Source organism: Neolamprologus brichardi, chromosome 1, assembly GCF_056152115.1.
Source record: "Neolamprologus brichardi isolate AB-2024 chromosome 1, ASM5615211v1, whole genome shotgun sequence".
Classification (NCBI taxonomy): domain Eukaryota; kingdom Metazoa; phylum Chordata; class Actinopteri; order Cichliformes; family Cichlidae; genus Neolamprologus; species Neolamprologus brichardi.
Window position 1 is genome coordinate 7579072 of NC_142104.1, and position 12443 is coordinate 7591514.

A 12443-nucleotide genomic window follows, 5' to 3' on the forward strand; every position below is an offset into this window, starting at 1 on the left:
GGTTTCATATGACACACATAAACCCCAGCCCCAGTGCCTCAGCTTACCTGCTGAAATCCAAGAAAAACTCAAGGTTTGTTATGTGCAAACCGAATAAAGCACAGCCACAGGGATTTCGATTTTCATTCATTTAATTTACCTTCGCAAGAAAGGTCTTTGACACCAGGACACATTTCCTTCCTAAAAAGGATTTCATGATAAAAGTCTTAATTTGAACATACCTGACCACTAAATACAGCCAAAGAGACACAAATATACTTTATACAAACATTTCAATGATCCAAAAATGCACTCTGCTGTCTCTCCTAACAGATGTTGGCAAGATCTTGCAGTAGCACATTAAAAATTTGGGCATAACCAAACATGATTTGCAGGTTCTGCACCCTGGAGAACGACACCATTAGTCACAAGTCTCAAAGACATCAAGGGGAAAATATATAAAGGAGATGGAAAATGAAAACAAGAGAAATTGGATAAGTGGCAAAAACAAATAAGTTTGCCAGAAACAGAAGCCTAAGATCATATTTCAGTGAACTGAATGTAGTCCAGAAACTCAATCCAGAAAGGAGGGAATGCTTTGAAAACAGATTTGGGAGAGCTGTGTAGAAAAATACACACGGCTAAGACATCATTTATTTATCCTTTAGAAAAGGAAGGAAAATCGGGTGGCCCCAAAATCCCCACAAACAACAGTACATATATAATAACAGCACACGTAATGCTTTCTAGAATCAAACCTTATATCATTGTGCAAATCCTCCAAATAATCTGTAACATGGAAACAACAGACATCAAATATCACTAACAGTTTACCTCCCATACATACAGGAAAAAAGGTGAAAGTAAACTTATGTGGTTTTATGGTACATTTATTAAAAATAAGCAAAACAGTGTTCTCAGTTTTGACCAGAGAGCTGGGTGGAGAAGGACTATATCGGTAGTGCACCAGCCCTGCAGAGCTCAGCGGGAAAGCTGTTCAGAATGGGGAGAGGCTCGGCACTTTGATATTGATGTCTCCAATGTTGATGTTGCGGGGAATCTCGGGCAGGTTCATGTTCTTCACAGCAGAGACAGCACGAGCTGGAGCCGCTGACAGACCTCCCTGCCCAGAGAAAGATGGCACAGAAAACACCTTTAAAGCCTTCGTGTGTGGAATCACGTTTCATCTTTAATACTGCTGTAATGGCACAAGTCTAAGCATCTGCTGGGGGGGAAATCCTGTAGTAAAACTGCAACAGTGTTAAGTTACACATGTTGTGTATATAGACTTTACTATGAAAGGATCATGTGACTGAATGAGAACCTCATTAACCTCATTCAGTCAGACTGACACTGTGTTCATGCTTTGATTCCCATAATTTCGTGTACATGTACAATGACAATAAAGGGCTATTCTATTCTATCCTTTACTATTCTAATTCAGTGGTAAATATCACAGATTCTGTAATGAAACTCCACTCAGGTCTGAAGAACCTGACCATTTCAAAGTCTAACTGAACTGCTACGGTCTTGTTTTGGCTCGGTGAGACGATTTGCTCAATACCCAAGGAAATACAAATTGCTGCAAGTGTGCTGTGTAAAATCTCCTTTTGTTTACAGTAGTTTTCTTTGCGGTGCACCTTTGCATGAAGCATTTTTAAAGTAAGGTCATCTTAATCTGAAAAGCTAATCTTAAAGCAGACGTAATCTTACCTTGTATAGGAGTTATATTTCTGTCTATTTGTACATACCTGTGCAATCTGGTGTAGGATTTTAGCCAGCTGGTAGTGGACTGTTAGCAATGCGATGATGTCATAACACATCAGGCAACATTTAGGTTTTTTTTAATATAAATTTGATTATTGTTATTGTTGTGAAGTTAAAAGTATTTATGAGGTGTTATAGGTGCAAAAACACTACAAATGAGTCATTTTAACCCAAAATTGGATGCAACATGATAAGATCATAATATCTAATATAGATACTTCAGGGGCTTAAGATATGCCCATGTGCTAATTTTGGTTGCACAACTCCTGATCATGTAGGATGAGTTTGCAGAGAAAGAGGTTTCGTATATTACAGTAAGACTAACTTCTTAGTATTATGAGTGGACGCTCAGTCATCATACAGTGGGGCAAAAAAGTATTTAGTCAGCCACCGATTGTGCAAGTTCCCCCACTTAAAATGATGACAGAGGTCAGTAATTTGCACCAGAGGTACACTTCAACTGTGAGAGACAGAATGTGAAAAAAAAATCCATGAATTTATTCGTAAATCAGGGTGGAAAATAAGTATTTGGTCACCTCAAACAAGGAAAATCCCTGGCTCTCACAGACCTGTAACGTCTTCTGTAAGAAGCTTTTCTGTCCCCCACTCGTTACCTGTATGAATGGCACCTGTTTGACCTCATCATCTGTATAAAAGACACCTGTCCACAGCCTCAACCAGTCAGACTCCAAACTCCGCCATGGCCAAGACCAAAGAGCTTTCGAAGGACACCAGGAAAAGAATTGTAGACCTGCACCAGACTGGGAAGAGTGAATCTACAATAGGCAAGCAGCTTGGTGTGAAAAAATCAACTGTGGGAGCAATCATCAGAAAATGGAAGACATACAAGACCACTGATAATCTCCCTCGATCTGGGGCTCCACGCAAGATCTCATCCCATGGGGTCAAAATGATCATGAGAACGGTGAGCAAAGATCCCAGAACCACACGGGGGGACCTGGTGAATGACCTGCAGAGAGCTGGGACCAAAGTGACAAAGGTCACCATCAGTAACACACTACAACGGCAGGGAATCAAATCCCGCAGTGCCAGACGTGTTCCGCTGCTGAAGCCAGTGCATGTCCAGGCCCGTCTGAAGTTTGCCAGAGAGCACATGGATGATACAGCAGAGGATTGGGAGAATGTCATGTGGTCAGATGAAACCAAAGTAGAACTTTTTGGTATAAACTCAACTCGTCGTGTTTGGAGGAAGAAGAATACTGAGTTGCATCCCAAGAACACCATACCTACTGTGAAGCATGGGGGTGGAAACATCATGCTATGGGGCTGTTTTTCTGCCAAGGGGACAGGACGACTGATCCGTGTTAAGGACAGAATGAATGGGGCCAAGTATCGTGAGATTTTGAGCCAAAACCTCCTTCCATCAGTGAGAACTTTGAAGATGAAACGAGGCTGGGTTTTCCAACATGACAATGATCCAAAACACACCGCCCGGGCAACAAAGGAGTGGCTCCGTAAGAAGCATTTGAAAGTCCTGGAGTGGCCTAGCCAGTCTCCAGACCTCAACCCCATAGAAAATCTGTGGCGGGAGTTGAAAGTCCGTGTTGCTCGGTGACAGCCCCAAAACATCACTGCTCTTGAGAAGATCTGCATGGAGGAATGGGCCAAAATACCAGCTACTGTGTGTGCAAACCTGGTAAAGACCTATAGTAAACGTTTGACCTCTGTTATTGCCAACAAAGGTTATGTTACAAAGTATTGAGTTGTATTTTTGTTATTGACCAAATACTTATTTTCCACCCTGATTTACGAATAAATTCTTTACAAATCCTACCATGTGAATTCATGGATTTTTTTTTCACATTCTGTCTCTCACAGTTGAAGTGTACCTCTGGTGCAAATTACTGACCTCTGTCATCATTTTAAGTGGGGGAACTTGCACAATCGGTGGCTGACTAAATACTTTTTTGCCCCACTGTATGTGCAAATAGTCTCTTTACGTCAAGTGAGTGCTCACAGTGCTCTTATTCTAAAAATGAGTTAAATAAACACACACATTAAGACGCCCTTGGTGCATCATTTTCCAACGTCTTGTGACAAGAGATATTGCAACTAAACCACAATTTCTGAATGGTGACCAAAACAGTACGCCAACTCTCACAACAACGCAACACCGCTACTTGCCTACTTACAAATTCCAGTATTATAAACATCAGTTTTGGTTCTAAAACAACCATTTAAATCATGTTTACATTAAACATTTATAAAGTTTCATAATCAGCAAGTGTAACTTTACAAGAACCATCAATTAATGTTTATAGAAGGTTTGCAAATCAATTACTTGTAATTCATTGTATGCTAACAGTAAATCATTATTACTTAAAGTTTAATTACCAAAGTTATTATGAAGGATTCATTTTAGGGGTTCACAAGAGTTTCTGTTTTCAAGCTAAAACATGCAATAACCCTCGAGTGTGGTCCTTTAACAGAAAGGATCTGACCTCTGACTTCTCCATGCGGTTCTGCACCTCCACCTGAGCTACAATCTCATTCATGTTAGTCTCCAGCACCATCCCTCCCATCACCACCTCCTGCAAAATGTAATGGACCTGCAGAAAGAGCAAAGCAGGCAATTAAAACTAAGCAATGCTGAAATGCATACATTTTAGTTGGAAAGCAAAGCAGCTTTCCATCACAACCTTCAGATGTTTGAATTCCTGTGGGCACAAAATGCTTACAGCAGCATAAAACTGTCATCTACTGCAAATCTGTCAGCCTCTTTTAAACCCCTGACTGTATCAATGACATTTTTACAATGCCATGTATGTTAGTTGTGTCTACCCTCCAGAGATGTACGAGAGCATGTTTTTCTTTCAAGAAGAAATACTTCCAGGTTTCACTTTGGGAAAATTCCTTAGGCCAAACCTAACAACACCACATGACATCCATTTCCTGCTGGGAAAATTCAATCAAGATGGCCGGGGATGTGTCTGATTAGTTTCCAGCAACACATCTAGCTAGGCTCAGAAGAAGAGAAAAACAGATCTACATGTAGCCTGATGCACATACATACATCTTCAATTCTAAAGAAGCCCTGCACACAGTTTTAAAAATCTTTATTATGTACTGTGATATATATTATTTGAAATGCAATCATTCATTTCTGAGGTGAAAAGGTTAAGTAAAGAGGCTGTTCCAAAAAAGCATCTGGCTGCACAGCTAAGACTAATAAACTGCACATCACCTCAGGGTCAGGCCTACAGTGCAGTCATAAACACAAAGTTCCCTTTTATCTCAACCTTTTCATTGAATGGGTAAAAAGAAAAAAGCTGTCCATGAATACAGCTCGTACACAATTATTCTGCTACAGCTTTACCGTCAATATCAAGACAGCGTTTATTCTGTAATGGCAGCATGTTAATGTCACATTCAAATATTTATGGACAGTTTTCTACAAGTTTGAAACACCAGTGTATGTTGCTCCAATATGGAAGCCTACTCCTACTCTGTGCTTTTAATACAAGACAGACCGACTAAGCTGTGCCTGACCAGTGCTATTTTTTAACATTTTATATCACTGTCTTTAAAATCCTTGAAAATTGAGACGGCTCTTTTTGCCAAAAAAACTGCCAGAAACCACATTCACACATTTGGAAAGCTGAAAACATTTACTGACACATTTAGTTTTTTTGAGCAATTATTCAACTAATACTTGCAGCTCTACAGAAATGCCACTTACCTTATCCATGTGGAATATGAGGTCTAGTTCGCAGACATTTTCGAAGCATTTATCCAACGTTTCCACAAACACCTGCAGTGAAGAGAACAATGGGGTCAAAATAATTGAAATATTTTCGATAACAGATTTGTATTACTGTCTGAGTGCTGATTAAGTACATATAGTTAAGATGGTCACAGGCCAAATGTAGAACAACTTCCAAATTTCCCAAAGGGACAATAAAGCTGTGAAGCCAGATGTAAGCCCTAATCAAAGTGAGTGCATCAGCACTTTGCGTAGTAATGTTGTTGAGAGGTCTGTACGGCCTGTATCTGAGATAACAGGCTTTCTTTTTAACAAGTTACTTCTTTAACACAACTGCCAAAGGATAATTAAGACATAAAAAAGTGAAAATTTACTTGTTTCCAAGGAGACACACTGATGTCAGTTTAAAATACAGTAAAAGGAATTTGTTTTTAAATGGTTCCGTTTATAAACATTGTCCAAATTTGTTCATTAATCTTGGATGTAAACAAAATAACGCAATCATATTAAGCCATTTATTGTTAAAGCAGCAGCATCTTAGAATACTGGGAACACAGAGAACAGTGAGTGTTGTACAGTGTGTTTTCACAGACGCATTCCCAAACTTCAACACTTTTCGGCTGAACGGGAACAGTAATCTGAGTGATAAGATAAAATGTGGACACACCAGTTCTGATTGAAAAGTAGCATAATCCTAGACGCCTCACTGCAAAAGAATGTTTCTCTGGACTGGATATTTAACTGTTAGCTGCTGGCATGCATCCAGGCTTGCAATAGATGCTGAAAGAATTTCCTCGAATCATTTCTGTTTGAATTCAGTTTGGATCAACACAGTGTTTGGATTCATCCATTAGCTGAGGTCATCCAAATAACTGTGCCTCTCACCTCTCACATCTGTTTCAACTCTGCTGACAGAAGCATAATAACAGAGGGGTTTATTTGTAAGATTTCACTCAGTAGGCTCCTTCTTGTATCATACACCATGTTGCCAAAAGTATTCATTTGTCTGCCTTCACATTCATATGAACTTGAGTGAAATCCCATTCTTAATCCATAGGGTTTAATTTGATGCCAGCTCATTCTTTGCAGCTACTACAGCTTCAACTCTTCTGGGAGGCTTTCCACAAGATTAAGGAGTGTGTTTATGGGAATTTTTGACGATTTTTCCACATGTGCATTTGTGAGGTCAGACACTGATGTTGGACAAGAAGGTCTGGCTCACAGTCTCCACTCTAATCTCGGAGGTGTTCTATTAGGTTAAGAACAGGACTCTGTGAAGGCCAGTCAAGTTCTCCCTCATCCATGTCTTTATGGACCCTTCCTTGTGCAGTGGTCTGCAGTCATGTTGGAACAGGAAGTGGCAATCCCCAAACTGTTCCCACAAAGTTAGGAGCATGGAATTCTCCAAAACATCTTGGTATGCCGAAGCATTAACAGTTTGTTTCACTGGAACTCCGAGGCCGTGCCCAACTCCTGAAAAACAACCCTGCACGATAAACACCCCCACCCACCCATGTGTCTACCTTTACACTTGGCAAAGTGCAGTCAGACAAGGACCGTTCCTGGAAACCGCCACACCCAGACTCATCTATCAGATTGTCAGACAGAGAAGCATGATTTGTCACAAAAGACAACACAGCTCCACTGCTCTAGTCCAGTGGTGGCATTCTTTACACCAGCAGTCCCAAATCTTTTTTGCACCACGGACCGGTTTATGCCCAACAATATTTTCATGGACCGGCCTTTAAGGTGTCGCGGATAAATACAACAAAATAAAACTAGTACCGGTACCGAAAAAAATAAGATTTATTCATAACACACGTGAAAAGACCCAGGAAAACCGAGTTAATGATAAAGACGATAACAAAATAATGTTGAAAACTGATAAAAACCCTGAAAACCATACATTTCACACCTGAGCCTCAACTCTCGCGGACCAGTACCAAACGACTCATGGACCGGTACTGGTCCGAGGCCCGGGGGTTGGGGACCGCTGCTTTACACCACTCCATCCAATGCTTTGCATTGCACTTGGTGATGTAAGGCATATATGCACCTGCTCAGACAGAAACCCATTCGGTGAAGCTCTCTGTGCACTGTTCTTGAGTTAATCTGAAGGCCACATTTAGTTTGGAGGTCTGCAGCGACAGACTCTGCAGAGAGTTGGCAACTTTTTTCACAAATGTTTGTAGAAGCAGACTGCATACCTAGGTGGCTAATTTAACAGACGTGATAAGAACACATTAAGATTTTAAATCAGTGTTCTCTTGGCTTTTTCTTTTTTGTTTGTTTGTTTAATTTTCTATTAAAGTGAGATCTGTTATTTGTGTAATTTTTACCCTTCCAAGCTGTTTTGTTACATTGCATTTATTTTATTGACCTAAGTTGTTTTTATGTTAGTCATGCTACTGTAACACAGTAATTTCACAACTTTGTGGATAAAAACAAAGTATATCTTATCACTGGCCATGACACTTTTTCAAAAAAAAAAAAAATACATATTGATCCTGTGTCCCAGGGTTAGGAATACATAGCTGTAAACAAGCTGGTTAACCAGCTGCTGGTCAATTCTTTTAATGATAACATTTTTAGCAAATTATGAGAAGGACTTTGTCATTTCGGTTTACAAATAAAAATCTTCAATATTATTCTTTCAGGCTGTTGACTGAGTTTTCACTGATTGACTCACCAAAGAAGCAAACTGGTTGAAAGAACAGTCGCAACTAATTTGTTTTCATCTTTCTTGCAGTCAGTATTTTCACAATAAAACGCCAATTAGTCACATGTGTTGATAGTTTAAATGTGAAGAAAAGCGATATTTACCTCTTCCCATCCATTACTAGATTGTTTTACATAACACACTCACAGCTATCACTCATCATTTCACCTAAGCTGGAAATTGTCCGTGTAAAATGATAATTCGTTAAATTTGGCACGTCTTATAAACCTGCAGAAAACTGCCAGCACCCACCTCAAGTAGATAAGGAAGATAAGGAAAAGAACACATGTATTCTAAACAGAAACTGAAACTGGCGAATGATCCCACCTGGTCATTTTTGTAACTAGAATAGTTTGAATGCTTGAGAGTTAATACTCCTAAGGCCTTTAATGGATATTTGTGTATTTAAGGACCAGTAGACACCCTGCAATTGTACTTTTTGCTCCAGGGTCAAGTGTCTGCTTTACAAGCTTGGTGTAGTGGTTGTGTGATTCCATGTCAAATATTTCCAAAGAGCCATTCAACAAAAGAGCAGCTGACCTGGATCAGGTCCAGTATGCCGAGCTCGCTCTCCGATGAGTCGACACAAAAAACAAAGTATAGAGTGGCGTAGTGTCGGTAAATCAGCTTGTAGTCAGAGCCACCAATGAGACTGAAAGCAGATTTAAAAAAAGAACAACTTCAAAAGGCATTCAGGAGTAGTTTCATTCTGAAATAGACTAAACTTGTTTGCTGTTAATTCACTTGAAAGATATGATGGAGACTTTTGAATATTTGTCTCCATCTAGTGGTTAAAGCTAGACCACTGCATCCACAGCTGCTGTAAAGTAATGTCAGAATGCCCAAACCTGGCTCAGGATTTACAACAGTTAGTATTTGCCGAATTAAAATGTGACAACACATAACTAGTCAAACAACAAGTGTGCCTCAGAGATCCCAGGTGAGCATGTATCAAGACACTCTGACAGAGATCTATTAAACCAGCTTTTGTGACAGCTGTGCCTTAGAGTACACACATGCATATATAGAGGATTTGTTTTATTGTAACCTGTGATACAAACAGAATTGCATAAAAGAACACCTGACTTACCTTCCACCCTCCAAGAAGTTGCAGACGTTGTCATCTCTTTTAGATACCAAATGAAAAGTCTCCCGAATGATCTGCTGCTGCATGTCCTCCGCCTGCAAGCAAATACGTTACAAACTCCATTAACTCCAAAATTGTCAAAATAAATAAATAGAAATTAAATTTAAAAAGTCTAAATATATTTGCCAATAATGCATTACTTAGAGTTTTACTTATTTTTAACCACGTTAAGAAGTAAAACCTCCACAGTAGGACCTGAACAATATATCGGTTAGCCAATATTGCTCCATCACAGATTTGATATATTTGCTGTCCTATACAATAAGTTTTATCAATATAAAAAAATGGAGAAAAAAATGCACATGATTATTTAGAGATGCCATCAGTTGGTTTAAAGAGTGGAGCAGAGGCCTATACTTCATGGAAGGATTAGGGATTTAGCCAGGTAACTTCAGGTTTTAACCCTGTGGGGTTAAAACCTGATGGGAAGGTGGCTCACTTTGTACATCTCCGCAGTAACTTATGCTGAACACGTAACCTGCTCCAGAGCAGGCAGTTCAAAATAACTCATAAACACACACAGAACTACCTCACACTGACTAATCAATTTTCTCTAAAATAATGTCATCACTCCAGGAAAAGCCTGTGAACCTCAGTAACCAGATAGCTCACTGAGGTTCTTTCTCTTATGTACATCAGTAAGTAAATAGATCATGAGGAGTAACTTTATTCCTCGTGTTCCCTGCAGCTGTCAGCAACTTTGATGTCATTTAATTGTTAAAAGTGATCGCCCCTCTTCCCAGTGTTGCCAAGCGCTTACTAATAGGAATTGTCTTAATGTTGGGGTCTTTACCATGCAGTATGAAGTGTCTTGAGATGCCTGATGCTGTAAATTGTCATTATATAGATACATTTTAATTGAATTATGAACCTTAAAATAGGAATATGAACCTAAGACAAATCACCTAAGCCTTGTACTTGCTGACTTTAAATAAAATTTGCACGCAAGCCTACTTAGAGTTAATTGGTTACTTTCTTTAAAACCACTTTGCATCCAAGAAACACTCGAATGGAATACAAACTGTAGATACGGAAAGATCCCTCTAAGCGTATAGCTTACATCCTACACACTGCTCACACACATATACACCTGTTGCCTTTAGTCTACATCGTGTGTTTAAAATATAATTTTTTTGTGATATTAGCACATATTAGCAAAATGATGTTAGGGTAAATGAAGCCAGATAAATAAGCAATGGCTTGTATACACTGGGCATAATAAAATCCTAATTCCTTTCCCATGACTAAAGTACACTCCACACTGTCATAATTTTTATATTTATAAATAAAAATGTATAAGATGATACAAACCCATATCATATGTTTTAGAGGTAAGTCTACTTGATTTCTATTATACAGTTAAAAAAAATTAAATAAACCTACTTACAGACAAATCTGCAGTCACTTAAGCACAGCCGCCATTTTTAAATGAGAGTTTTGATAACTATGATAAAAGAGTTCTCTTGATAAAACCATTTATTTATGTTGTATGTTATGTAATTAAACACACAACGATGATGTAAAGTCAGTGATTTCAGGACAGCTGGTCCGGCTAATACATACATATGTACGATTTAAGTGGATTTATCTTCACAGATAGCTACTCCTTAATTATATAACGCCTATATACTTTCATATAGAGAGAGGTCTGTTTTAATAGAAAGGAAGTAAAACTGAAGAGTGACTGAGCTCCAAGTTTGTTCCCTTTCTTGCTCACGTGATCCGCTAATAGTTTTACTTGGCTACAGGAAAATATCTCATATGTCAGGATTTCTGAAATATATGTGGTGCTGCTCATTACACGAAAGGTCACAAACGCTTATCAAATACAGACTGTAAGGTAAACAAATTGTTTCAGCAGTATTTGCTACAATACTCACAAAATACTGATAGAATCTGATCAGCCGCGGCTTCCCGTGGTTGTTAAAAATTAATATGGCTTTAATCATCTCTGTTCTTTGGCGTATCAAAGTACAGCTTGGAAAATTCTCAAAATGTTACGATTTTGACTCTGCTCGACGTTAGCTTCCGAGCTCCCTGCAACCGGATGTCTCGTTCAGCTACATCCGGTTGCACCGCAGCGGTCAGCCAGACCCATGACAAAAGGTTCCGCATAGATTTTCGTTCGGGTTCTGTCTGCCATACAGGTTATCCAAGAAATAATTAACGTCAATAAACCCAAAACCTGAGCAAGTACGTTTGTTGTAGAGTTGCTGATTTATGGCTGAAAGCTAAACTAATATACAACAAAACCAGGTCTGAATGCACATCACATTAAACCTTAAAACAGCAGAAGACTACACTGGGTGCCACTCCAGTTGTGTAACAACAGGAAACTGAGGCTTTAACTGTCAGTGGCATACCAAAACTGGAAAACAGAAGATTGGAAACAAGTTCCCTGTTGTATCTCAGTTTCTGCTGTGACATTTAGATAATTGGGTCAGAATTTGGTGTAAGCAACATGAAAGCATGGCTCCATACTGGCTTGTATTAACAGTTCAGGCTGCTGATGGTGTAATGGTGTGGGAGATATTTTCCTGGCACACTTTGGTAACAAATAAACAAATGGCAAAGCCTACCTGAGTATTGTTGCTGACCATGCCCGTTCCCTTGTGCCCACAGTTTACTCATCATCTGATAGTTACTTTCTGCAGAATAATGTGCCATATCACAAATCCTTAAATCCTGTTAAACTGGTTTCTTGAACATGATGAGATCTTAATTCAATAGAATCAAATCAAATCAAATCACTTTTATTGTCACATCACATGTGCAGGTACACTGGTACAGTACATGCGAGTGAAATTCTTGTGTGCAAGCTTCACAAGCAGCAGAGTCGTGCAAAAATACAATAACATAAAACAAGCAAAATTTAAGAATGGCTAAATCTGAGACTAATAAATATATGTACAATATATAATAGTATATGCATCACTGGATGTGTATACTAAATATGTTTTTCTACGTGTGTGTGTGTATACATATTTTACAAATTAAATAGAGTAAGCAATAAAATAAAATATATAAAAATATACAGAGGTTGGCAGTTGGACATGTGCAAAACAGTGGCATTAATGTACAGTATGGAGTGCATAACGTTGAAGTTC

The 12443-nt window shown here is 38.9% G+C and overlaps 1 protein-coding gene across 1 annotated transcript; it reads right to left on the reverse strand.

Moving 5' to 3' along the window:
• Positions 1–113: 113 nt before the first annotated feature.
• Positions 114–11392, reverse strand: ap3s2 (adaptor related protein complex 3 subunit sigma 2). The gene is made up of 6 exons (XM_006779732.3): positions 11217–11392; positions 9280–9371; positions 8730–8841; positions 5447–5518; positions 4209–4316; positions 114–1102 (listed from the first exon to the last, which is right to left on the reverse strand). Exons 1-6 carry the CDS (start codon positions 11283–11285, stop codon positions 977–979), a joined length of 579 nt encoding a protein of 192 aa, XP_006779795.1. The 5' UTR covers positions 11286–11392; the 3' UTR covers positions 114–976.
• Between the last annotated feature and the right edge of the window lie 1051 nt (positions 11393–12443).

Excerpts from the sequence above, each read along its gene's own strand:
- ap3s2 (XM_006779732.3), bottom strand. The coding sequence starts at position 11,285 with ATGATTAAAGCCATATTAATTTTTAACAACCACGGGAAGCCGCGGCTG. Across the intron at positions 8,842-9,279 it reads AACTTCTTGGAGGGTGGAAG|TCTCATTGGTGGCTCTGACT; the intron begins GTAAGTCAGGTG and ends ATCTGCTTTCAG. Across the intron at positions 1,103-4,208 it reads ACCGCATGGAGAAGTCAGAG|GGAGGTCTGTCAGCGGCTCC; the intron begins GTCAGATCCTTT and ends TTCTCTGGGCAG.